The sequence below is a fragment of the Fistularia commersonii genome, chromosome 6 (assembly GCF_037954325.1).
Source record: "Fistularia commersonii isolate RoL2024-O1a breed Wild chromosome 6, RoL_Fcom_v1.0, whole genome shotgun sequence".
NCBI classification, from domain to species: domain Eukaryota; kingdom Metazoa; phylum Chordata; class Actinopteri; order Syngnathiformes; family Fistulariidae; genus Fistularia; species Fistularia commersonii.
In genome coordinates this window covers 8,126,631-8,152,121 of record NC_141289.1, presented here as the reverse complement: position 1 = coordinate 8,152,121, position 25,491 = coordinate 8,126,631, and the positions used below count along the sequence as shown (strand labels likewise).

The 25,491-nt window shown below is 43.1% G+C and overlaps 5 protein-coding genes and 1 long non-coding RNA gene across 7 annotated transcripts; 3 read left to right on the top strand and 3 right to left on the bottom strand.

Annotated features, from left to right (window-relative positions):
- Window positions 1-2,778: 2,778 nt before the first annotated feature.
- Window positions 2,779-5,957, top strand: cldn10a (claudin 10a). Its single transcript, XM_086148524.1, has 5 exons — window positions 2,779-2,998; window positions 4,214-4,375; window positions 4,498-4,579; window positions 4,665-4,799; window positions 5,846-5,957. The coding sequence occupies exons 1-5, from the start codon at window positions 2,779-2,781 to the stop codon at window positions 5,955-5,957; spliced, it is 711 nt and encodes a 236-aa protein (XP_086004650.1).
- A 1,869-nt stretch (window positions 5,958-7,826) lies between these two features.
- On the top strand, window positions 7,827-11,167 carry cldn10e (claudin 10e). Its single transcript, XM_086147468.1, has 5 exons — window positions 7,827-8,603; window positions 8,685-8,846; window positions 9,870-9,948; window positions 10,033-10,146; window positions 10,718-11,167. The coding sequence occupies exons 1-5, from the start codon at window positions 8,372-8,374 to the stop codon at window positions 11,103-11,105; spliced, it is 975 nt and encodes a 324-aa protein (XP_086003594.1). The 5' UTR covers window positions 7,827-8,371; the 3' UTR covers window positions 11,106-11,167.
- Window positions 11,168-12,512: 1,345 nt separating this feature from the next.
- On the bottom strand, window positions 12,513-14,433 carry LOC147233290 (uncharacterized). The gene is made up of 3 exons (XR_015106220.1): window positions 14,310-14,433; window positions 13,656-13,998; window positions 12,513-13,057 (listed from the first exon to the last, which is right to left on the bottom strand). It is a non-coding gene; the product is annotated as an uncharacterized LOC147233290 (long non-coding RNA).
- Window positions 13,774-15,771, top strand: cldn10d (claudin 10d). 2 transcript variants are annotated; one of them, XM_086147466.1, is made up of 5 exons: window positions 13,774-14,005; window positions 14,334-14,495; window positions 14,573-14,654; window positions 14,770-14,877; window positions 14,977-15,771. In XM_086147466.1, exons 1-5 carry the CDS (start codon window positions 13,774-13,776, stop codon window positions 15,155-15,157), a joined length of 765 nt encoding a protein of 254 aa, XP_086003592.1. In that variant the 3' UTR covers window positions 15,158-15,771. The 2 variants fall into 2 exon arrangements, with proteins under 2 accessions (XP_086003592.1, XP_086003593.1); XM_086147467.1 differs by having other exon boundaries at window positions 14,295-14,495.
- An 862-nt stretch (window positions 15,772-16,633) lies between these two features.
- Window positions 16,634-19,152, bottom strand: LOC147233288 (cilium assembly protein DZIP1-like). Its single transcript, XM_086147464.1, has 5 exons — window positions 19,024-19,152; window positions 18,006-18,352; window positions 17,507-17,628; window positions 17,208-17,355; window positions 16,634-17,116 (listed from the first exon to the last, which is right to left on the bottom strand). The coding sequence occupies exons 2-5, from the start codon at window positions 18,271-18,273 to the stop codon at window positions 17,028-17,030; spliced, it is 627 nt and encodes a 208-aa protein (XP_086003590.1). The 5' UTR covers window positions 18,274-18,352; window positions 19,024-19,152; the 3' UTR covers window positions 16,634-17,027.
- A 430-nt stretch (window positions 19,153-19,582) lies between these two features.
- On the bottom strand, window positions 19,583-23,959 carry LOC147233287 (cilium assembly protein DZIP1-like). The gene is made up of 14 exons (XM_086148522.1): window positions 23,193-23,959; window positions 22,822-22,906; window positions 22,513-22,625; window positions 22,277-22,405; window positions 22,051-22,081; window positions 21,865-21,980; window positions 21,649-21,765; window positions 21,492-21,554; window positions 21,282-21,407; window positions 20,426-20,474; window positions 20,267-20,336; window positions 20,049-20,220; window positions 19,744-19,923; window positions 19,583-19,627 (listed from the first exon to the last, which is right to left on the bottom strand). Exons 1-14 carry the CDS (start codon window positions 23,793-23,795, stop codon window positions 19,583-19,585), a joined length of 1,899 nt encoding a protein of 632 aa, XP_086004648.1. The 5' UTR covers window positions 23,796-23,959.
- Between the last annotated feature and the right edge of the window lie 1,532 nt (window positions 23,960-25,491).

Genomic DNA, 25,491 nt, shown 5'->3' with positions numbered 1-25,491 from the left:
AACCTGGCTTCTCTGACCTTCTCTCCAAAACATCATACATCTGCTGTTCCCTCTGATAGATTCATTCCTGATCCCATCAGAACCTCAACATCTCTGTCTCGGCTCCCTCCAGCTCCCCTTCAATGCCACTGTCTCCAAACCATACAGCGCTGCGGCTGTCACAACAGTCTTGTGCACCTTTCCTTTCATTCTGGCTGATATTCTTCGATCGCATATCACCCCTTACATTTTTCTCCACCCATTCCAACCTGCTTGAACTGGTTTGAATTTTCCACCTGCTTGATCTCCACTCCCTGTAGCCTCGCCATTTCACTTGGGTCCCTCTCATTCACACACACACATATATATTCTGTGTCGCTGGGACTAATCTTCATCATGTCTAACCTCATCCGTCAGCCTGTTCATTGCCACGGCAAACAAGAAGGGGCTCACAATATATATTTGTATTGTCTTCCCGGGACAACAGATGGAAATTAGCTATGAGCTACAATCTGGTACAAACATCTCTGCCTCTGTGCTTGATGTAATTCTACACTGTCCTAATAAAAAAAAAAAAAAAAACAACAACTGATCCCTGGTGCTGACACCTGCTGGTCTGCAAAGAGCGAGAAAGTTTAACTTCCTCAATTTCATTTAGAAATTTGAGCAGGTTTACATTTTAGCGATAAATATCACTTTTATAAACTACTTTTGTTTGATATATATTTTCCGCGATCCTCAGAGGAGCCTTCAGCAGAGACTTTGCATGCACAGGTATTCACGGGTGCTTTTATACTACTTATTTAGAGTTCTGTGGTGAACTGCAGTGAGAGCAGGGGGCAGCTGGAGGAACATCTAGAGCAGTGTTTCCCAACCTTTTTTGAGCCACGGCACAAATTTTACATTAGAAAAATCACACGGCACACCAGCAAATAAATATGTCAAAAACATTTTTTAATGAATAAGAATGAAACCGTAGTCTCAATTTATTTAGTGTGAAATCTAATATATCTAATATCTGTAGATTCATCAAGTTGCAATGCAAATTTCCCACTGATGTGCAACTTTTCAAGAACACATTTTTTTTGAAGACATGTCATTAATATGTTTGGAAACGGTATTATTGGAGAGAACTCTGGTTATTTCTTTATCAACGCCAGAGCCGAGCATTTCTTCTACAATGATTTTGCCGGCAGGTAGTATTAATGTTTTGCTACGATGTGTGGCTGTTTGGATTTAGAGATGAGGTCAGCAACTTTACAGCAAGCTTTCACCGCTTTCTCACTCGTCTTGGTAGTTTTCAACAATGCTGCCTGTTTGTTTCGGCAGATACAAGTACTTTTTATTTCAAAAATGTATCACGCAAAGCGTCACTAATCACTCCAATACACAGATGCACAGGTTAATTCACTACCCGTTGCCATCGAATGGGCACGCTGCCCACATAGACAAAGGAAGACACATTATTCGCGTTGGATAAATCATTTTCGGACCAATCGGGTGAAAGTGGGCATTTTTCCACGGCGCACCTGGTGATCTCTCACGGCACACTAATGTGCCGCGGCACAGTGGTTGGGAAATACTGATCTAGAGAGATGGAGGTATGGGATGAAGGTGAGCCGTTGGAGATAAAGTCATCTTGAGACAGTTGGACATGGACAGAGGAGGTACGGGGAAGATCTGTGTAGAACAAGGATCTCAGACTCGCGGCCCTCGGAACAATATTTTGTGGCCCCCTGCCTGAAATCAAATCAAATACAACAAAATGCACGGAGAACTGAGAAGACAGAAATGAGTGTGAAATTGCACTCGCTTTTCTTCTTGAATCTTAGGTTTTTTGTTATTTAAAGGAACGGTTCATTACATAGATAGATTTCTATAATTACCTGTTCTCTTTTACGCTGAAACAAAGGAAAAATTCGGACTTAATGTTACTTCTAGGTAATTACGCAATGATTTTACTGCTCCGGCCCCCTCGACGTCAAATTCGGCAAAATGAGTTTGACCCCCCTCGGTGAAGAAGGATGCTGAGGTTTAGAGGAAGACCAGAGGGGAGGCTTATGGATGGAGGAAGAGAGGACATGAAGTTTGTTGGTGTGAGAAGAGATGGTGAGATGGAGGCGGGTGATTGGCTGTGCACCCTGAAGGGAGCGGTGCAAAGACGAACAAGAAAAGAAAAGTTCCTCAATCCTCCAGGAACAAAACATCCTTTCAGAGAACTTGAAGCAGTTGCTTCTTTCTACCACTTGATGACGGTGTGGTGCCGTGGCATGAAAACAGAAGTTACTTCTAGTAGTTTTCTTCCTTTATGTACTGTTGGTTTCAAATTAGAGCCCAAATATGCTGGAATACTAAATGGATTACATGCAAAGAAGAAAACACGGCTTGTTTTTTTTGCATTTCTTTAAACTCAATATTACAGTGCGCCATGCTTTCTAATCTGGGTTCCTCATCTCGGGCTCCTGCCGTCAGACACCGTTCACCTTCTTCCAGTTAATTACTTCCTTCTCCTACAGATCCCCTTGCAGAGCCGACGGATATTGTGAGGAGTGATGCCTCGTGTGTCGGAAACACCGGCGCGCCCAGAACGCAGAATAAAACGAGATATTTGGACATCAATCGGCGAGGAGTTTTAAGACGTTTTCAGGGGAAACGGAAGCGGGATTCTGGAGAATTGACAAAGATGACGCACCTGTTTCGGGGCTGACCCTCCCACCTCTTCTCTGTCACTTCTGAGGGAGCACTGCTGTCTGGCTCCGACGGTTCCCAGTTAAAGCCCCGCAGCCGGGGGGGGAGAACATGGGAAACATGGCGACTGAAATTGTGGCGTTTCTCCTGACCGTCTCGGGCTGGATCCTGGTATCGTCGACACTGCCGACGGACTACTGGAAGGTGTCTTCTGTGGACGGGACGGTCATCACCACAGCTACCTTCTGGTCCAATCTTTGGAAAACCTGCGTGACGGATTCCACAGGCGTGTCCAACTGCAAGGACTTTCCTTCCATGCTGGCGTTGGATGGTAAGTTCACGCCGGAGGTCAGGGTGGGTCGCCGCCACGGCGGGGTTGTAGTTCCTCCTCTTATCAGAGCTCAGACACGGCAAAGACACAGCAGAGGATGTTCGTAAATAGTAGAAGTTCATAGAAGTTCAAGATTCAACAGGTTCGAACGTCTGAATGGAGCAAATAGATGACGGAGGTCGCCTTGCTTTCATTTCTAGAAGGGTCCATAGAAGAAGTGGCTTGTAACTCGATGTGTCCTCCTCCCTAAAACAAATATGAGATATTGATTTTGAAAGATGCGAATCTCTAAATTTGTGCTCTTTTCCTTCTGGTCCTCTCCTCACCTCGACACCGGTTGAGAGAAAAATCGAGAAAACACTCACTTGTTTTTTTTTTTCCCATTCGCAACACACACTCTCAGAAAACTCCAACCGCAAACCAAAGGGCATCCAATACAATTTTTTGCATTTTTCCCAATTTAATTGATTTTTTCTAATTACAAAGTGTGCAGGGCCGCAGAAGATAGAATCCCGAGATAAATGTCGAGTTAAAAGCGTTGATAAAAAATAGTTTCACTTAAAAATTCTCGACAAAAGGAGGTCAAAAGGAGGTCGCCACAAGAGGTCTTTCCTACCTGAGGCTATCAGACTTTTTAATTCCTCTTCCCTCAGCCGCAGGGAATTTTCAAATCTTTGTACTTAAGACCTTAAAACACTTGATAGCCTTAACCTTGACAATTTATATTTCATTGTATTTCTTATTCTCCCTCCTTCCTACTATTATCTATTACTGTTATGTTTTTGCTTGAAACTCTGGCACAACAATTTCCTTCGTGATAAATAAAGTTGTTCTCATCTCTCATCTCATCTCATCTCATCTCAAAAAATACTCTCAAAACATATTGCGATAGAATGTCGTATCTATATATGCTTCGTACACAATTTAATATGATTTGATTCCATGTTAAAGGATATAAAGAGCATTTTGGACATCTTGCCGAGAGCAGGATAAGGTCAAATCCGTGTCCGAAAGGGCGTAAGGATGGAAACGACGGAAAAAGAAGTGTGTAAATATCATGCTAAACGACGGATGACAAACGGTGGATTGAGTTCACCTCTCGGCGTCGGCTTCCAGATTTTCTTCCTCCGGCCTCTGATGCCAGTGTTATTTCTACGGGAGCTCAAAGGGTAAAAAAAAGACAGAAAATCTCTCTTCTCTGTGTTAATCTCCAAGCCTATATCCAGGTGTGTCGAGGTCTCGTGATCTCGGCCGTGTGCCTCGGCTTCTTTGGGGCCGTTCTCGCCCTGCTGGGGATGAAGTGCACAAAAATCGGAGGCTCGGAGACCACCAAGGCCCGTCTGACCGTCCTCGCCGGCTCGCTCTTCATTCTAAATGGTAAAAAAACCCCTCCGCTGCCTCGTAATGCATCTCCTCATCCCTCTGTTTCACTCATACGTCATTATTTCTGGCTTCCTTTTCTTTTTATGACAAAGAAATTCTCGCATTTGTGTCTGCAGGCCTCTGCTGCATGACTGCATGCTCCATTTACGCCCACAGGATCACCACCAACTTCTTCGACCCGCTTTTCGTCGCTCAGAAGTACGAGCTCGGGTTCGACGGCGCGTTTCGGATAAAACCGGCCGTTCGGTTTTTCAAAGCTCTCTAAACCCGAATCCGAAAACAGGTTCGAGCTGGGAGCGGCTCTGTTCATCGGCTGGGCCGGATCAGTGCTGTGCATCCTGGGAGGACTCGTCTTCTGCTTCTCCCTGCCGGAAGGATCCGGGATCAGGCGAGTCGCAAACAATGCAAACCCTCTTCTGTCATCATCGGCGAGAAAATATGCCCGTTTGCAATTTAAAATCATGGCTTGACCTGCAAACGAGAGACAAGTAAAGTCAGAAACTTCCCATAATCTCTCTCATAATCGTGTCTCACAATCGCTGGACCTGTGGGGCGTAATTGTGTGATCATTCCGCTCGGTTATGCCACCGGCTGAATGTTTTCTTTGTTACAGTCCGGTAATAAAGACTTCTTCTCTAGAGTGAAAGTCACCTTCATTGAGGGCACGCAGGGAGCTGCAGCCAGCAAGCCAAACCCAGCCTTCTTCTTCTTCTTCTTCTTCTTCTTCTTCTTCTTTTTTTTTTTTTCTGTTTAGTTTACATCTCATACCACGGACCTGGGCGATTCCTCCAGGATCTGCTTGGGGGTTCGGGTTACAAAAAACATCTGGCTCCGAGTGAATTCGGGGTCTGAAACCAGAGGAAGGTCTCTGTAAAGTGTGCACCAGAGGGGTATTCGGTTCATCTGGGTTTTTTTTTTTTTACGCGGTGCTGTAAATGCTGTTTTTATGTCCCTGGATCACTGAGATACCAGATATGTATTATATAATATTTATATATTTTTTGTTAAAAGAATCCGTCGAGTAGGTCCCCGCTTGGATCCTGACAGGAGGCCTTTCTGTGTGGGGTCTCCATGTTCTCCGTGTTCGCGTGGGTTTCCTCCCACAGTCCCCAAAACATGCAGAGGGTTAATCGGAGACCCTGAACAGGCCAAATGAGAGAGCGAATGTTTACCAGCGACTGCTGGGATAGACTCCCCCGTGACCCCGAATGCAGGATAAACGGTGTAGATAATGAATGAATGAATGTATAACAGTCAGGAAAAAGATGGCCCACTGATATAAACTGCCTGGCGGGGAATAGTTTTGTTATCAGTCGATTCGGGAGAAGCTTGAAGATAAAAGATCATCAACCATCAAGATGATGAGGGTTTGGCTCAATCTGCCCCTCTGAGTGTGACAGAAAAGCCTTTTTTTAAAAAAAAATTGTTTTTTTGATTAACAGCTCATTTCTCCTGGTTTTGCAGACCCAGATATCCTTTCACCGGAGCTTCCTCTGCACACATGAACGTGGCAAACAGCTCCCAAAAAGAGCCGCGGGAGCCGGGCAGGCAGTTTGGAAGAAACGCCTACGTTTAAGTCATATGTCATCGGAATTTCCCCCCCGGCGTTGTTGCTGTGTGTGTGTGTGTGTTCTATTCTACAACTAAAAGACCACTGGTGTCTTTATGAGCCTTTGTTTACTGACCTCTTAGATAATAAATGCTAGAAAGTGTAAGTCATGTGACACTATATCTTTACTGCAGCTCACATGTTCATAGGAGGCTTGTAAAAATCTAAAACATGTGAGTGCAAAGACTAGAAAATAATAAATAAAATTGAAAAAAAACCTGATACACTCAACACGGCTTCCGGCCTAATTTCTGTCAGTAACTAATTAGATTTTTTTTTTTTTCCTCCCCCGGACAGGAAATTTAATGTAGCACAAAACGCCATTCAAAGTCTCCGGTCACCTTCAGCAAGCTGGCTTTTTTGAGTCCCGTCTCACGCGGAATCGACACTCACTTAACCCCTCTTTCATCATTCCTCCTAAACGGAGGGTAATGACAATGATGAAACCGGCGTCCGGCGCAGGGGAATTCACCTTCAATATTTTGTAAAGCGATTACGTTGTGGAGAAGCAGCGGAAATAAATATATTCATATATAGAGGAATCACTGAATGCATCTTCTATGATGGCTCATAGGAGACACTTTCCCACCGATCCCTGGGTCAAGGGGTGACGTCCACTTCCAAAGACGGCTGAGCGGATCTGTAGGCCTTTCTATCAGCCATCCGTCTCCACCTAGGAATAATTATCAATAGGAACCCCAGGCTATGTTATCCAAAACCCGCCGGGCCACCGAGGCTTGATACCTGAACCAGCGGGCAAAGAGCAGCCACCCTGTGCTTCCCGGTGCTTTCCGTCTATAAACAAGTGTCGTGTGTCCCCCGGCTTTGCAGAATAACGGTATTGTTTCCTTTAAACGTCACCGTTACTTTGCAGGTATGATTGCATCTAGCCACTCTTTTACGAGCATACAACATTTTATAGGTTAAAAAAAATGTTGGCACCTCAAGTCCATAAACAACTGCTTTCTGATGTCGCTTTGCCGAAAGCTACCGATAATGAAAAAGAGCCTCCACTGTGCAAGGCTCATTAGGATTTTGGGGACGCAGATTAATAGCAGTTTTTAGTTGAATATTATGCCGACTCAAAACATAATCCCCTCAGACAAGCTCCCTTTGACATACAATGGTTTACACTTGGGTTGTCATTCGAAAAGGGATTTTTCTCTGACAAATACCCTTTACTTGAAACAAAATTATGATTTATGGAAGGAACATTGATTGCTAAAATAGTGCTTTAGACCATAAATCTGATTTGCACTTGACCCTTTTACTCTTGTACTGCTTGTCGTGAAAAATAATTCAGATGAACCACTTTTGGTTCCCTCTTTACTTCAGAAATGTCCACATCTTTTAACGAAGTCAACGGGATCCCTGAGAGCCGTGTTTCAGACTTTGACCACAAGAGGACAGCAATAATTCAAAGACAGATTTGAAGAAACCTGCTCGAGCAATTTAGGATTCTAGTTTCTAGAATCGACTCGCAGTTACTTGTCATTTTAGGTCAAATACGTATCGCTTGTATAAAAGTGATTTTACAATGTTTGCTAACCGATGACCATAACGTGGATGAGTAAATTAGCCGTAAGAGCCCCCCGCTAATAACTTTGTCATAAGCCGAGTGGATCTGAAAACAAGAAGGACCTCTTTCATCACCGCTGAGCACCCATCACTCCCCATCATGTTCATTAGCTCAGATTTAACTCTAACAGCACGGCACGATGCGACACTTATTAATAAGAAGCTTTGAGCCGGAGGCAAAGTCAGGAATGATGCTATGAGCAGCTGAGGTCAAGGATGTGGGGTTATTACATAAGTTTATGGAACAAGTAAAGGTTGAGCGCGTGTCCGTCGTCCCATATACAGACAAAAGATTTTGTCAATGTATAAAACCATTTTTTCTAATTTCAATAAACATTTTTTTTTTTTGTTGCAAAGTTGTATCATTTTTTGTTTGAATGTCAGTTACCGCAGTGTTCATTCCAAAATGACATGAAATCGATGAATTGCAACATTTAGCATGTCCGTCTTGGGCGGCCTTATGGGGGTGTGATGTCATGGGTAATTTGAGCAAAATGCTTAGATGTGGATTTTCAGTCTGGTTTCAAACGTGACGACGGTCAGCTCGGGCCCCATGGGAAACTGGAGAATCCATGACTCCCACCCACAGGTGCTGCAAACACCCGGGGAAGGTGCAACCCTGAGCTCCTCTCGGCCGCTCCCGTTCCGAAACGAAAGAAAACGCCGGTATTTGCAGACTTTCGTCCGAAAACACGTGTTCGGGCCCTCGTCGAGGAAGGGAGCGTTGGTCGAAACCGGATAAAACGAGACTTCACTAAAACCCTTCTCTGATCCGGGAACTGCATTTCCTGAAAGGACGGCCGATGAAGATTCGCGTGGTCCAAATCTGGGGTTTCCTGCTGACGGTTTTGGGATGGATCTTTGTGGCCTGCACCATGGCAATGGAAGGCTGGAAAATCGCCTCCATCGGAGGAATGGGGGGCTCCTCCATCATTAAAGTGGCCTGGTACTGGTCCAGCTTGTGGAGATCGTGCTTCACGGATTCGACCGCTGTCAGCAACTGTTACGATTACCCGGTGCTGTGGTCCGTGGAGGGTAGGTCTCACGTCTTCCGTCCTACGAGGACTCGACGACTTCCCGTCAAATCTCAACAACGGCCGTTTCTGTCTCGCTAAGGGTACATCCAGATCGTGCGAGGCCTGTTGATGGCTGCGCTCTCCCTTGGTGTTTTGGGGTTCGTGCTCAGTCTGATGGGCATGGAGTGCACCTTCATCGGGGGTAAAGACCTGTCAAAGCATAAGAAGATCTACGCCGGGGGATGGTGCCACATTATTAGTGGTAAAGTATAAAGAGAACTACTTGAATATCTTTTTGTAAAAAACAAAATTTCCACGCTTAAAGCCTGAATGAGTGGAAATGCTTTGAAAAATGAAAATACGAATGAATTTTTTTCGTCATTGTGCTGAGGCACAATGGTCTACTGACCAACTACGGGGCCTTTTCCCATCAGAACGTGTTGGTCTTGCACAAAGCGAAGAGGCGTTTGTTGTGTAATCTCGCCTGAAAAACTGCATTTGTGTACATTCTTGACGACATTCGGTCTGTCATTCGAGGGGCTTCTTCAGTTCTACGTTTTTCGGTATGGGAATAGGACTGGGCGCCCACCTGTCCTGGGCAGATGGCTGATTATATTATGACTTAAAGATAGATTAAAGAATCTGAAATGACTGCAAAATGCAATTCATAGATACATTTAGGGAAACTTTTTGAAAGACTCTCGATTGTAGGGTGGATAAACGGTTGTGTGAGTTCACTTTGCGCAGGCGCATAAATTAATTATCTTACACCATTGTCTTGAAATGTTTAAAGTGTCGTCCTATAAAACTTTAAAAACCAAGTGAAGAAATGCTGTTTAGACTTCTGGATCATCTTTTAAACGAAGAAAACATTGAATTCAATGATACTCACAGAAAGGCTTGTAGTGTAATGGTGCTGCTTTTCATGGGATTTAAACTAATATTGCAAAGAACCGGAGGGACTGAGCAATACTTTATGTTAGGAACTACAAACATTAAGTTAAGGGTCCGCCTTACTGACACAGTTGCACATTTATGTAAACAATATTCCTTTTCATACCCCAAAATTACACATCGCATATATATTTAAGTTTTTCTTTTCATTTTGCTTTGCTCTGGTTGCTGCTGGCTGCAGGAATGAAAAAATATTTCTCTGTCCACTGTACTATGCATATCTGTGCACGTGACGAATAAACCTTATCTCAGTATGTCTTATCTTATATCTTAATGTCCGTTTCTGAGATAATCGCGATACAAAGTTGTGATGAAAGGACGCTTTTTCCAGGAGTGCTGTCCACATGTGGGTATGCAGTGTATGCGCAGTTTGTCTCGGTGGAATACCTCAACCCCAATGACGGACTGAGGTAAGCAAACCGGCTTAAGTATCTTGTACTTAAACTTCACTCTGAAGTTAAGTGCAAGGAATAACTCACCGCTTAATTGTGCAGGTATGACCTCGGCACCCCGCTTTTCTTGGGCTGGGTCGGCTCGTCTTTCCACATGACTGGCGGCTTCTTCTACCTTTGGTCGGTCTGTAAGCCGCTCTGCTCGCAGGAACCAACGTGAGTAAAGAAAGGCGTTTGGGGGGGAGGTCGTCGAACGGCCACACTGTCACTCGGCAAAGAGAAATATGGACAGATGTGTTGCGCCTGCAGAGGGGCGATGCACAGAAATGCCTGCGCTCCCGACATATGTGCAGAATTATCCTTGACCATCAGAAGCAACTGGGGTTTCGGTGTCTTGCACACATTGGCATGCAGACAAGAGGAACCGGGGTGGTTTGACCAGACAGGCTTCTGTTTAGAGGATACGCCCGTTCTACACATTCAGCCACAAAGAGTTCAACGAAAAAAAAACAAAAAACACACAACGCATGGTATCTTTACCATTGCATTCCTTTTCCCAACCACCAAGATCCTTCACCTCTTGTTCCAATGACATCTTGCCACGGAAATCCACGACTCAAAGACCTGATCACAGGGCCTACAATGTGTGCATGAATTTAAAGATCTTAGTCCGTCAACTCTCCTGTTCTACTTCACTTTGACCCACAAATGCTAATGCTATATATTTTCCTCTCCCGCGGGTGATGTGGTCACCACGAATTTTGACAACAATATGGCTCTCTTGCAGGATAATAACGGTCCAACCGCTCGTAGACCCACAACTGGATGACAAAACCAAGTCCATGACGGCTCTGTCCTCTGTGTCGGAGATCAGCTCCAAGACCAAGGTTTCCTCCGTCTCGGAGACATCGAGGTCCGGACCCTCCGAGATGTCCAGCATCTCCTCGGCTTCAGAACGCACGTACAAAACGGGACGGACGGCGAGATCGGAGCGCTCGTCGAAAATGGGGTCGGCGGCCACGTCCGTCGGGTCGGCGTCCGAGTCGGGCGCCTTGTCCAGGTCGAGCAGGTCGAGCAGGTCGGAGCTGAGCGGCAAAGGCAGCAGCCTCACAGAGTCCTTGCTCTCAGGCAGTTCCAGGAGTGAGACGCCGTTCATCAAAAACTCATATATTTGAATAAATGTGACGATTGTGCAAGATAATAAATGTATAATGCCGTTTTATGTTAAGTGGATGAAATGCTGAATTAAAAAGAATCTAAACATGATTGTGTTGCTGGTGTCTGTCACATTGCTCCCCTAAAATGTCAAAACTCACAAGATAAAATGCTCACGTATAACATTTCCGAAGCATGGCTGCAGTTTGTCTGGGCCTTTGGGAATCACCGTCACATGAAGCCCAAACATTGTTTCAATCTATTTCAACCGCAACCCTTGTGACTTCTATAATCGTAAAACACCGGTGGGATTACATCCTTTACAAGATAGGGAGACTTTAACAACTTAAGCGTGTGGAGTCCGTCACGTGTGGAGTTTAACACGTCGGACAAACCAGTTGAACAACTGTTCCACGTGAGTGATGATTGTTGATAATTAAACCTCTAAAATGAAGGCTCTCCAGTTTCTCACACCACACTCCTGTCTGCAGGAGACTTGAGATTCTGGGTGTTTTGCTCTCCGTATGGGTCTCGATCCTGTGGCCTGGCCTCACATTTCTGGAGGTAGAGTAAATTAACTAGGCAAACAGTCCGTACAGTGTCTATGTATACGAAAAAAAAAGAGCCTTTGTTTTGACCCTGATGCGATATTACAATAAATTACAATTTACAGACTACTTGGACCGGATCTGTGGAAGGATCGCTTTGTGGACGATGCCGGATCAATACGGTGTTCGGCCTTCAGCCGCATCCTGGGACTGGGCTTTATCGGTACAGCGCTCTTATTTTGGGATGGAATGCAAACACATTTTCCATCCATTTGGCTATAAGATGGATTTGTTATTTGGAATTTGCTATCCCTTAGCATCCGGCTATGATCAATATGTTGGGTTCATATTGAAAAGGGGAAATTTGGGTTATAATCCGTCCCTCCTCAGCACCATGTAAGAAAATAACGTTGCTGCCAAGCCTTGTTTTCCTTGTCATCTGCCCTCCCTCATGCAGGCACATCAAATGTTAATGCTCCATGTTTATATATAAACAGTACCGCTGCTCTGTTTGCTGAGCAGAGCAGATTCTTCTAAACTCAAAGTAACACATTCCCTTTGAATAACACTCACGGGCAAGTAAAAGCACATTACCTCCAGGACTGTTTTCCCTCAGCTGGTGTAATGGACCGCTGTTGTTCATTGGCTGCGGTAGAAGTCAGCTCATCCCGCTTAGCAGTACGTCTGCATGCTGCAGCAGAGATCTCACCAGTTTTGATTTCACTGGAGGAGCCAACATCTCTAAAATAAGCTTGCGGGGTGATTTTTATAAAAAGAAAATAAATAAATGGAAAGTATCTTTGGTCTATTGTTGTTGAGGATTCAAAAATCTCCAGGGAAAAGACTCTGCTTGGCTCCTGCTGACAGACAGATCGAGACGTGAGTCAGAGAGATAGCACATCTATGAGGAATATTCCTCTAAAAGGTCAAATGGCAAAAGTAAAAACAACTGACATTAAAGGTCATTTCTTTTTTAATGAAAAACATGTTTGAATCCTCAAATATAGTCCTCAGATCGGACTATAAATAATGTTTGAGCAGAAAATAAAGAAGCAAAAGTAACAACTCCGTACATTACATTTATGGCGGATTTTATCTCCATACATCATGGTTTATATCCAATAAATAACCTCCAATAAAAGGTGGAGAAAGGTGTACGAGGAGGTTGGAACGGGTGTGGTGGAAGAATTAAAGGAAAGATGTACAAGATCGGCCATGTTGTCTGGTTTAGAGACACTGAGGAAAAGAGCTGGGGGTAGCAGAGATGAAGATGTGGATGTTCTCCTTAGGTATGAGGAGGATGGAGAGGCTCAGGAATGAGTCCATCGAAGGAACAGCGTTTTAGATGTTCTGGAGATGAGGTCACGGTGAGATGGTTTGGACCTGGACAGGGGACCAAGGCCTTGAGGAAGACCAGAGAGGAGCTTGATGGATGGAGAAAGAGGATATGAAATTATTTAGTGTGAGGGTAGAGGATGCAGGAAACAGGGTTAGATGGAGGCAGGTGATTGGCTGTGGGTTAGATCTAGGCAGGTGATTGGCCGTGGCGACCCAAGAAAGGAGCAGCCCATAGGTTGACGGGTAACAACATTGGTCTTAACAGAACATAACAGAAATTTTATCTGGTGATTTAGAAGATAAGAAGAGATATTAAAACTACATTTCTGCATCTGCAAAATTACAAGTCTTTTATAACCAAAAATATTTGTGGTTGCTCATTCATAAAATCAGCATTTAGAAAAGTTTAAACATCTTTGTTTCTGCATCAAAACTGCAAGTGCAGTGAAACATCCTAGAAAATAACATGCTGCATTAATAGGACAAAAAAAATATGCATTTAAAGGAGTGAAACAGGATTTGCCAAAGACAAAAACAAGATGACAGTGTGAACCTGAGATGTCATTGGCTTTTGGTTTGGCCGGTTTGCTGGGAAAAAACAGAAAAGGATGCTTACGGAGCAAAACTGCGCAAGAGATAAGATGCGAGACAAACAGGTGCTCGACTGGTAAAATCTTTACACACCAGCAGCGACAGACAGCCAGAACTCGATCCACTGACTGCACCTAGGGGTTCATTTTTGGACTGGAACCGGATCTGAAGATCCTTTTCCCTCAGTTCTGGCTGTTTTCAGCTCCTCACCATGCAGTACAGGACGGTGGTGATGTATTTGGAGATCGGCTCCTTTGTGTCCTGCCTGTGCGGCTGGATACTGGTGTGCTCCACTCTTCCCACAGAGTACTGGACTTTTTCAGAGGTGGGCAGCATCGTACTGACCACCTCCAACTACTACTCCAACCTGTGGAGGGACTGCATCTCTGACACTACCGGGGTTTCCGACTGCAAGGACTATCCCTCCATGTTGGCACTGCCAGGTAGGAAAGAAAGGAGGAAAGAAAAATCTTTAGAGTATTGATATTCTTCATTCCGCAATGGAAACCACACCTTCCCCCAAAACTATTATTACCCCAGGGGTTAAAGGTTTCTGTAAAATGACCATTAAATAGCAGAAACCTCCGAGATGAGGGAGAAATTATGTTCTCGGTCACCGTTACACAAGCATTCATAGAAAAGTCATATGAAACATTTACTTATTTTACTGAGCAAACAACAACATAAGTGAAATATTTCTTTATATTCCATAGTCGTACTGACTCAAAGCAGGATTTGAATACTCACCGCGTTTCACCCGTCTCCTCCAAGGATTCCTCCAAGCCTGCAGAGCCCTGGCTGTCTCCTCCGTCGTCACTGGCTTCTTTGGGGGTGTCCTCACTCTCGTCGGGATGAAATGCACGAAAATAGGGGGATCGGAGATAGCGAATGCGAGGGTGACCTTCGCTGGCGGGATTACCTATCTGTTTTCAGGTAAAATCAACATTGGGATGCTTCTCAGTATTATCAAACTGCAAAACATGCACAAATAATGTCGTTCTTTCCATCAGGGTTCTGTGGTATGATCACTTACTCATGGTGGGCCAACAGAATCATTACAGAATTCTTGGATGTCAATTTCAGGGCACAAAAGTGAGTACATTTCATTTAAAATAGGGGTGAATTTTACCAAAGTGAAACTTAAATAAAGCAAAAAAGAGAAAAAATAAACAGGATTTGCTAAATATACCTCATTTTCGCTGTTCAGATTTGAGATTGGAGCTGCAGTCTTCATTGGCTGGGGGGGATCGATCCTCCTCCTCGGTGGTGGGACTGTGCTGACATATTTTTCTGGAAAAGAAGGTCTACCATCAAGGTACACGATGAGATAACTTGAAAATACAATTATAAACATTGGCATCCATCAGCCTTTTTCCAATGTTGAAACAAGTACTTCCTGTCACTTCCCAATAAGCTCCCAGGAAAGACGACCGGCGTCTTACGCCACCGTCCGGACCAGGAAGACCTACATGCTTCCACCCGCGTCATCCAGGGTCACGATTGTGCCTCCGCTATTTTACCAGGGTAGGAAGAGCCGGACACCGAGAGCACTGACGAGAACGACCCGAGTCGACAGCAGGGACGACTTTGTCTAAGTGAAAATAAAACTTAAACACGAAAGTATCTTGCTTTCTAAGAAAATTTGTGCTAATTAAAAGTGCGCTTTGTCTAATACCCCTGTCCTCCTACCTCAAGAATTGATAGCGAATCACTCAAGTTCTAATTTTTTGATGTAAATAAAAGTGGTTCAGAGTGTATGAAAACTTCTAGCGGGATGAAAACATGTTTCGTGCTATCAGTTAGCCCAATAATACCAATATTGAAATCATATTTAATGTTATTAAACACGCTTTTCTAACCTTTAGGTACATAAAGATAAGATTATGTTTGGCTTTTTTTTTATTGACATTAAAAATATTTTCTTTTATATGAAAAGCAGAAATTTCATGACCAATTTAACATCTCTACAAAATATGCGAGCAATGATCCTCTCAATGTTACACCTGCATCAAATATAGAATTGAAGAAATAAATGTAAAACATTAGAATGTATGTATTAGTATGCATGTATGTTTGTATGTATGTATGTATGTAGGTAGAAATGAGGTGGTAATAACTTCTATGCAAAGTGCTACTCCAAGTAAATCTGCTATGTTGTGTTTTTTTACGAGTGCTGGGAATAAACATGTCATGATTCAGCCGACAAAACTCTCAGGTTAGGAAACAAGAGGAATTTGGCCAGAGACTTCATATAATCAGTGCTGTAGTCCAATTTTGAACAAAGCAAAGAGAAATACAGGATGTTGACTGAATTCGGGGTGAAACACTGGTCAGAACACCTTGTGATTGTTTTCTCTCGCCTGTTATTTGTACACCAAACCTTTAACTCTTTGATCATTTGTTTGTGTGTTGGTTATTTTGGGGGGGTTTAAAGGCTAGGGGATTTACACTAAAACATACACCCGGCTGTTTGTTTACAAATGTGAGGAATATTAAACTTAAATTAGCACAGCTTTTCTCCACATCTTCATCTTCTGTTAGTCCCATAAGACTCAAAATTTTCCTTTTATTATTTCTACATTACTCTAATTTTGTTTGCGGATGATTCTTCAATAACATGCCCCGTTAAACAAATAAATAATGATAAATATGGGCTAGTGTGTATCTGATTAATGCTTTGGTTGGCTAGAAGTGCCCCCTCCTGTGTGCTGAAAATATTAGCTTGTCAAATACGTAATAATCTAACTCACATGATATCATTGTTTCTCTTTTTTCCCCCCTTAATGAAAGTTGTGGTATTATAAGGTGTACAGAAGTAGCAGGGCTGTTCTTCATCTAACCCACAAAGCCATTAAATTCACATACATAAACTTCGTTTTACATAAACTTGGGCCCACAACGGAATTGAGAGGTGAACAAGTGCTTGAAAAAACAGGGTTAGAAAAAAGAAATCTCGTCCCTGGTAATGTTGAACATATGGCCTTCCTTTTAGTACATTTATCCTTTTACTGACATTTCAAAATTCAGATTTTATCATATGTCTTCCAATGCTAGTGGACGTAGCTACGCTGGTCCTCCGCTGTACATGTTCTCTCACAGCTGCAAATTTTTCAAATTCAAAAGGCATTCATTAAATCCTCAGCTGATAAGACAGCAGAAATTTCTCACCATCATTTAATTGTTTCATATCAGTTTGTACTTTGGGGTGAAAAGAACACGGCAGCTTTTGATACTTACATGAGAGCGGGTCTGCTCTTGTGTCTCTCGCCAGTCATACAGCAGTGTTTCCGGTTCCTCATGCGTTGCATGAGCCACAAATTCAGACAATTCATATGCTGCATTAACTGTATAAATTGCGATTTGAATATTATTATAAATCTGCATGGAATATGGCTACTAGTTCACAGATTGCAGTTGTCACAGGTTGACTTGAGGTCAACCTGGTTTGCTGTAGGTTTTGCTGTCTCAGTTGCTGATATCATCTGAGTCACTGATGTCACTAAGGGAACACAGGCTGCTGTTCTGGCTGCTTCCTGCTCCAGCTTCAGTCAGACCTGGCAAGCACAGGACATCATCTTGGCTTCAGACTCCACTTCTTAGTGGATAGCGTCATCGAGAACACTACGGCGCCTGTATCCAACTGACCTGAAGACCTGGGAGCCTCCTCCGTGGAGGTCCCCCAAACACTGGTGCTTGTCATCATTCCAGAGCTTGCAGACAGTTTAGGCTTTGCTTGTTTGTCCTCTGAGGAGGCAACCGGTTGATCACTGGTCTCCTCAGGCTCTATGACCTGCTACGGAGAAGGATTAGTTAACTAGCAATACGTTTCACTCTGCTCATAGACTTCTCAACCAACCCCTATCCATTTATCACAACATGATATGAACTTATGAGAACAGCAAATTTTTAAATTTGCAAGGCTTTAAGTGTAACTGGGAGCTTACTGAGTGTCCCTGAACCTCTTCCTTCTTCTCAGGTAAGACACTCACGCCCCCTGCTGGAACCTTCCCCACTCTCTCGGCCATCTTTTTCTCCACTTGCCTGGCCAATTCTTTGATTTTGGTGTCTAGAAAGAGCAGACAAAACACTTTCACAAAACTGAGTTGTGTGGTTGTTGATATCATATCTGGCCTTATCGGGTCATGATAAGAATGTGACAGAAAATCAGTAAACCTGACAAAACTTAAGGGTCGGATAGACGTTCAACGGCTAAAGTTCATTTTGTCGCTAGCTTTATTCAAACCCGTTATCGTGCGTTGTCAACATAGGTCTCATTTTTCTTTCAAAAACAAGCAAACTCAAATACTTGCTACAAAGCACAATCTGGAAACGTTTGAAATCTTTATGCGGTCAAACATTACAGGTCAAAAATAGTATGCTGATACGATTGAATAAAAACGACAAAAAATCATTTTGGTGCAGTGTCTTTTCTAGACTTGTTACCGTTCACAGAAGTTCTTCTATCCATGATGGTCTGCCGGTCTTCGGAACCCTGGACGTCTTGGGGGTCAACGTCCTGCAACTTGCTGCACTCCAGGCCGTCACCGTTATCGCTTTTAGCGCTGCCGCTGAGCGACTCCTGGGACGGTCGTGGGTCGGACGAGGACGAGCGCCTTGTTGTGTCTTGCTTTGCATCGATGGGACTGACGCTACCCGTTCCACTTTGGATCTCTGCCGTTTGGTTTAGTCTGGTGTGACAGGTCAACCGCATGTGGGGTTTTGGGATCTCCTCTTCCCCCGTGCCGGCGTGTTCTTCAATAGATCCCTCCGCTGAACTGAATGGAAGGCTCCTGAATACAAATGAAAACATGATGGAGATTCGTATTTCTTTAATTATCTTTACACCATGAAATCCAATTCAAGTATATCCTCTTTTAAATCTACACTGTTTTACACTGTTTTGTATTCTACTTCCGCAACTGTCTCGGGCGGCTGCCTGCCAGAGTTTCTCTTCACCTTAGTGTCTCTTTTTCTCTTTTTCCTAAATTCTCTACTTCTATTTTTCTATTTACTTCTTCTTGCTTCTTCCCTCAGCCGCAGGGAATCTTCAATCTTCAATCTTTGTAGTTACAGTTAACAGTTAAGACAATTCATATTTCATTGTATTTCTTATTCTTCATCCTTTCTACTATTATCTCTTACTGTTATGTTTTTTACTTGAAACTCTGGCACAACAATTTCCTTCGGGATAAATAAAGTTGTTCTCATCTCATCTCATCTTAATTTTGCTTACGGTCCTGTTTGCTCTTGATACCCATCATCTCTTTTTTTTTTTGTAAAATGAAATGCACCAAACAAGAGCTGCTTTGTTACGTGCATTCCATTTTCGATGTATAGTTTCTTCATCCAGCCTGCGGGGCTTCAGCTTCAGAGATACGCTCGTGTCAGTTGGATATTTATGCAAAGGTAGTGAGGGGGGGAGATTTTATACCAACATTTGATCCATGGCTTATTTTCTTACTGAGGTTTGAATGCCTTCACAGGAATGTTTGTGTTGGGAGCCGCAGTCTTGGAAGAAGCGCCGGTCTTGGTCCTCGTGATGACCTTGGGTTTTTTTACTACAGGTCCAGATATCACCTGCACCTGCTGCTTAACTGCGCGCACGCACACACACACACACACACACACACACACACACACACACACACTGTTAAATGCCACTGCCAGACTTTCAGCGACAGGTCCAAAGCAGGCCAGCAGTTACGGACCTCAGATATTAAGGAAATCCTCATAAATCTCTCAGTTAGAACCAATTTTTCAATAATGGTGTGGGAAAAAATACGCAATTGATGAGGGACTGCCTGATGTACAAAAGTGGACTGGCTCTCCAACCTCATTCTATTCTTGTATTTCAATTATCTAAATTCACCCTCCAATTCACTTTCCAATCCTCCTATGCCCCCGGCACCGTTAGTTCGCTATGTGAGGTGATTTCCTTGGCAAATGTATTTGATAAAAGGGTAAACCTAGACTGAATATTTCAACCCTCCAGAAATCAAAATGAAAAGGTCTGTTTTGCTTTAGGTCCTTTTAAATGATTGGATTCCTTTCTGTATAGTGGAACCCTGCAGAGCAACACATCCCCTTTTTAAGAGATTATTTATTCCAGGATTTCTCTTATGCCGCGTTTGGGAATAGGGAGGCAACATCGAGTACCTTGAATGGATTGATTGGTTCTGACCGAAGACTCTCGACCAGGACTGGTGAAGCTCCTCTGAAATCCCAGCTTCTGCTCCAGGGCGTTCGCTATCTCCTCCCGGCAACGCTGATAGGCAGGCGACTGCTTCCCAGTGCTCTCACGCTTCGACTGCACCTTGGCCAAAATGGAGGCCAGCGCCTTGTTTTTCAGGCCTCTCTGCTCCTAGAAAGTGCAGTAAAAAAAAAAAACAACTCAAAGATGTTATTGTTTTGGACGGTAGCGCAATATTTCCAATTTCACCGTGCTGTATGTTGTAAATAACTTCCAGTCAACGCGTGTCTACTTACAGGCTTAACCCCCAGGTTCTCCACCTTCTTTGTCAAAGCCTGCTCAAAGTCTCTTCTGACTTCTTTCTTATTTGTGTTTCTCTTCAGAGCGCTTGGGGCTGCCCGCTGTTTCTTCTCCGGAACCGGCTCTGGCTTGGTTGCTGCTCTCTTCTCAGAAATGCCACTCAAGTCTGTAAAGACGTTACACTTGAGATTTAATGTGTGGAATTATGCACAATGTGGCTTCTTCTAACCTACCAAGTATAACCCTCTTGGATTTGGGCTCCGGAGCTGGTGCACAAACTGTCACTGAGGTAAGAATGGTTTAGGAGAATACATTAAATTAATTTAAGTGAAAACCTTCCAGATCAGAAAATAGCCGTTCAGGGAGTTCATACCTGGCGCTTCGGCAACTTTAGAGGCTGGGTTTGTTGACGTATTCTTCATCTGTATAAGAAAAGAAAACATACAAACCTGGTTTCACAACCCAAGCCAGCTTAAGTATCTCTGTCTTTCTCGGTTAAATAAAGTCCCCTTTGAAAATACGATAAAACCTGTTCAGCCACACATATTGTATTTTCACCACTGCATTTAATTGAGACACATTCACCAATAAACATGAATATAAACATTAAATTATCCTTACATTTATCCACAGTATGAATCAATCCCTTATCCTTAATGACAGTTTTGTAAAAGTATTAGGTCAGGACCCAAGACATTTCCAAATAGAGCACTGTATAGTGGTGTATTCATCCCACACACACACAAATGTTCTTGTAATTCTAACGGGAAACTAGTCAATGAAAGTATCTTGCTCCTCAGTAAAAGCCCAATAAAGTTATACAGTATCAACATTGGTACATAAAACATAATCTGAGCACATGTAGCTCGGGCTGACCCTTGACCGACGCCTCTCGTGAAAACGCTACGGTGTTTTTTTTTTTTTTTAACCTTTATTTAACCAGGGGAAAATAGTCCCGTTGAGATTAAAAACCTCTTTTACAACGGAGTCCTGGCCAATAAGTTACAGATAGACAATATTACATAACAGTTAAAAGGAGCAATTACAGCTTAACAAGTTGACCTCTAGTGTTCTGAGTCTGGTTTTAAAAGCATTTAGCGAGATAAAATTAGAGAGTTTCCAGTCTTTTTGAGGTAAGAAGTAAGACCATCACATTTAACGCACTGAGTTCTGTCACTCAAGTAATTTCTGAACCAAGAGAGTCCAGTATTTGTGAGCGAAGAGTTCACCTCCTCCCTCTGAGCCTGGATGGTCGTCTCCTTCTCAAGCTGTCTCCTCATTTCCTGCAGCAGCCTCTGGTTGTGTTCCTGCGGCGCCGATGTGCTAAACTGCATTCTGTTCAGCTTGTTCTGCAACTGGAGAGCAAGACCAGAAGGAAGAAATGAACGAGATTACTAGCGGGATCAAAAATTGAAATAATCCCAAACAATTAGACGTACCTTGCTCTTCTCCGACTCATGATGAGCCTTTAATTTTTGCAGCCTTTGTTCCCATTTAATGTCCTTGATAAGGGAATTTTGAGAATTCAGTTCTGTACATCATTACATCATTCTCTGTAATTTCCCTCCAAAAAAGCATTTTCTCATCGAACCTTACCTGTTTCTTTCGCTTATCCCTCAGCTTCTGGATAGTTTGCATCTGTGCTATTTCTTCTGCCTTGGAATTTTCCAGTTCCTTCTGCAGGTCTTTGTGCATGGACTGTTGGTCCTGTTCCTGGAATCAGAAGAAAAGAAATATAAAATGGGCGTTTTTACAAAGATGGCGATCCTTGCTTTTAATTGCTTTTTTTTTTTTTTTAAGTGGTTCACTTACTTGAGAAGTTTTGAATAGGATGTTCTGTTGCTGATGCGCAATCTGTTCCTTCATTCTACTGATCTCCTGTTTTAGGGTTTCAATGTCTGAATTTCTCTCTTTTTCAAATTGCAATTCTATAAATCAAAATGCGTGGATTAGGTAAATTTACGTTTTTCATTAATCATCAAGTTTGGAATGACTTACGCATCTTATATTCTCCAGCATCGTGGCGACTCTGCAGGGGAGGAATGGAGAAATCATATCTCTCACTCTAAGCAGTAAAAAAATGTTAGTTGATAACCTTTTATAGCAGTCACAGAGAAATTAAAATCCCTGGAAGCAGCAAATACGGTGAAATTATTTTACATTTCAAGCATGTTATGCACTTCAAATTTCTTAATTCACTCGCAGATCATGAACATCTTCTCACTTCAAGTCTTTCCTGCTTCCTTTGTTTCTGTTCCAGCCTATGAATGGATTTTATCTGTGCCGTTGCCTCCGTCTTGAAATGCTCCAGCTGCCTCTGCAGGTCGTTGTACATGGACTGTTGCTGCTGTGCCTTCGGTCATAAAAACTCTTTTTACAGGGATGGATTTTCATGATTCGATCAGAATAAAAAAAGGCTAGGATACGGACAGGGAATCCGTGGCATCACTGTTTTCTTACTTGAGCTGTTTCGGCTTGTAAAAGCCGTCTTTGCTGTGCGTTCTGCTCCTTCAGAATGTTGATTTCCAGTTTAAGGCTTTCCATTTCAGACTTCTCACTGAGTAAATACAGCTCTGTGTGAAAGCAAATCATGAAAACATCATACAAGATGTTGGGGATGGGGGGGCAATGAAATGTTTGCAAATGCGTTACGATTGTTGTACAACTCTATCTTCGCAACACTTTAGTCCAATACTATGAGATCACTATTAGGAGGGAGATTTATTTTTCTCAAATCATACAATATACTCCTTTCCATTCTTGACTCACGTATGTTGTATTCATCTGGGTGTCGGCGCTGCAGGTGTTTCAGGAATAAGGCGGAGTTTATGAAGGATTTGTCGCAGTGGGGACACTGAAGTACAAAAAAGAGTAGGCATTTAAATAGCATGATTTATATCCTTGGCGACGAAAGCAAATGTGAATATGCCGCATGCATGAATATCTAATTTATGACAATTTTGTCTGAGGTATGAGAGATCACAAAGACAGTTCAATAAGTTCATATCACAATTCCTTCAATACCACTTTGATCTCATGTAGAAACTCCGATAGATTCAACAACTGAGTGTCACTGTCCACTTGCTAATGTATGTTTAAAATAAAGTTGGTTAAAATAACTTTATATACGACACAAGTACCTTCTTCTGGGTGCAAACAATTTGCGATGCAAAGAGGGACTGCTGGGTCTGAATGATCCTCTTCCTCTGCTTGAGCTCAGTGATCAATGAAATCATTTTTTCATCCTGCTTCCTTTGCTGTTCGAGCAGCACTTCATGCCCCCGGTTTGCAACCTTTAGCTTCTCCTCTGCCGTCTGCAGGTTGAGTATGAGGACATCCTGGCAGTGGAGGAGCCACTCCAGCGTGAGCTGGGCCAGCTGCAAGAGTTTGATCAGCGCCGGATCCATCGGGCTCTGACACCGCTGGCATCTCTCCCCTTCCAAATTGCAGAAGGTCACTGTGTTTATGTGCTCCTGAAGAGCATCCACATCCAGCTGGCTCATCACCAGGTCGATGTCCACCGCGCTGATTCGCCGCCAGTCCACGCTCTCCCTGCGCGGCCTGAACCTGAACGGGAGATCAGGGGCGACACCGCTGGGGGGAGTCATGCCCGATGCAGGTGTCATGCCCATTCCAGGATGCTGTCCAAGCTTTAGATTGAATTCACTTTCAAGGAATGGATCCCTTCTGATGCATGGGTAATAGATGGTGTCCTGCAATGGCTCAAACCAACAGTTATTCATTCAGTATGTGCTCTAATTGCATCCTGCACAAAGGGGTCAAAACAACAGACACAAGTTATTGAAGTCATCATTTAACACTGACAGTCTATGCAAGGCTGTATAACCTGAATGAGTACCAGCTGGATATGATCACAGGAGGCTGTGTAAAGTAGCGAGTAACTCCATCTACCTATTCAGTTGCTTTCCAGATGCAGCCGCTTGACCTTAACCACCTCCATCTCTTCTTCTTGACAAGGCTCTAAAGCTGCTGGTATTCCCGGAGGTGTTTTCCTGGAACCCTTAAGTTCAAAAAGGACAACCGAGCTTGAGAGCTATCGTTCCTCCTAAGCTTCAGGCCCTGTGACGGCAGCGCAATGGGCAACAAGTCACTGCAATCTGTATAAACAGTGACGGTTCACATGTCGGTTTTATGTTGTTGGTATTTCTTGTATAAATGCCACAAAGCCCATGTTGCACTGAGCTTCTGACGAATGGCTTCACATCCTTAAAAAATGAACTAGTCCATGTATGCTGTCAGTGACATCTAAGAGAGCATGCTTCCACTCTACGTGACCTCTTTATGACGTAAACTCGCCTTCATAGTTTGTCCTGTATGACATCACAATCACGACTTAGCTGCACAGTTCCCTTGCAGTCATGTTGTGTGTGATCCATGCACATTTATGGATATTTTTATAAGAATTATTTCAGTAGGATATGCGATTTTCTGAAAGCTAGCTGATGCAAAAACAAAGAAGACTCAGCAAGGCTGTCAAGGTAGGGAATTGTCAGTCGAATAGGGGAACGTTGATCACATTTAAGCAGGCATGGAAACAAGCCTGTCCAACAACCTGAAACAAATTATACACTAAACACTGGTGTATTCCTATGGTGGCCAAAATCTATTCAGGAATCTAAGTAATACTCAGTAATATGAGGGTCTGGCATTGCAAGTAAAATGCATATATCAGCAGCAAAATGTTGCTCAAATGGATGGTTCACCCATAATGGGTAAAAGTTCAGAGAATAATGTCCAACAAACGCTTAATAAAGTACTCCAAATTACAAAAAGATAGTGAATTCATCTTTACTGATAGATTGCAGTGGATGCAAAAGTACAAACTTGTTGTCCGTAGCAATCAAAAGATCATTTGATTGCCTGAATGTGTGCGCAGTTCAAATATTTTTCAGTTATGATTGCAGCGATATACTAATCTGTGTTTTAAGACACACTGTATATCCGTGAAAATCAGGATATGCTGTGCGAACTGTTTACCAAGTCAAGAGCAGCTCTCCAACAAAAACATGTCACTTTTAGCAAGGGCTCCAGCATCACACAAGGAATGTTATGTGGAGGAAACATGAGTAGCAAAAACAATGGATAATGTTGAAAAGAGGGCTTTTCATTAGTCCAGGGCAGAGGGTACGGTACAACTGTTCAGCATTTTATTAATCCCCTAATAATGCGCTAAAACAACATGTCAGTAACAGGAGGGTATAACCACCCCCGCTTCAACAGTAAGCTCCTACTTCCACTTAGAATTTGTCTTATAATTTAAATGTATTTAAAAGCCTCAACCGCCTGTTGGCCCCAGACAAAGCCCTGTCCACACCTCCTGGGCTGGCATGTCGTGTTTTAAAACTAAATACAATCTGTAATCTGCATATCTTTGCATGGTTTCAGATGAAATCATTCCATTAAACCCTTCAGACAACC

Bases quoted from the DNA above. Each gene is read 5' to 3' on its own strand.
- LOC147233288 (XM_086147464.1), bottom strand. From the start codon at position 18,273: ATGCGGTTGACCTGTCACACCAGACTAAACCAAACGGCAGAGATCCAA. The intron at 17,629-18,005 runs GTAACAAGTCTA...TGCTCTTTCTAG, and splicing joins TAGAAGAACTTCTGTGAACG to ACACCAAAATCAAAGAATTG. The intron at 17,117-17,207 runs GTCAGTTGGATA...TGTGCTTGCCAG, and splicing joins GGAGGCTCCCAGGTCTTCAG to GTCTGACTGAAGCTGGAGCA.
- LOC147233287 (XM_086148522.1), bottom strand. From the start codon at position 23,795: ATGAATAACTGTTGGTTTGAGCCATTGCAGGACACCATCTATTACCCA. The intron at 21,981-22,050 runs GTAAGTCATTCC...TTTGATTTATAG, and splicing joins TGCTGGAGAATATAAGATGC to AATTGCAATTTGAAAAAGAG. The intron at 19,628-19,743 runs GTCAGAACCAAT...GTTGCTCTGCAG, and splicing joins GTCCTGGTCGAGAGTCTTCG to GGTTCCACTATACAGAAAGG.
- cldn10a (XM_086148524.1), top strand. From the start codon at position 2,779: ATGGGAAACATGGCGACTGAAATTGTGGCGTTTCTCCTGACCGTCTCG. The intron at 2,999-4,213 runs GTAAGTTCACGC...TTAATCTCCAAG, and splicing joins TTCCATGCTGGCGTTGGATG to CCTATATCCAGGTGTGTCGA. The intron at 4,800-5,845 runs GTCATCATCGGC...CTGGTTTTGCAG, and splicing joins AACAATGCAAACCCTCTTCT to ACCCAGATATCCTTTCACCG.
- cldn10e (XM_086147468.1), top strand. From the start codon at position 8,372: ATGAAGATTCGCGTGGTCCAAATCTGGGGTTTCCTGCTGACGGTTTTG. The intron at 8,847-9,869 runs GTAAAGTATAAA...CGCTTTTTCCAG, and splicing joins ATGGTGCCACATTATTAGTG to GAGTGCTGTCCACATGTGGG. The intron at 9,949-10,032 runs GTAAGCAAACCG...TTAATTGTGCAG, and splicing joins AACCCCAATGACGGACTGAG to GTATGACCTCGGCACCCCGC.
- cldn10d (XM_086147467.1), top strand. From the start codon at position 13,774: ATGCAGTACAGGACGGTGGTGATGTATTTGGAGATCGGCTCCTTTGTG. The intron at 14,006-14,294 runs GTAGGAAAGAAA...GACTCAAAGCAG, and splicing joins CTCCATGTTGGCACTGCCAG to GATTTGAATACTCACCGCGT. The intron at 14,496-14,572 runs GTAAAATCAACA...TCTTTCCATCAG, and splicing joins GATTACCTATCTGTTTTCAG to GGTTCTGTGGTATGATCACT.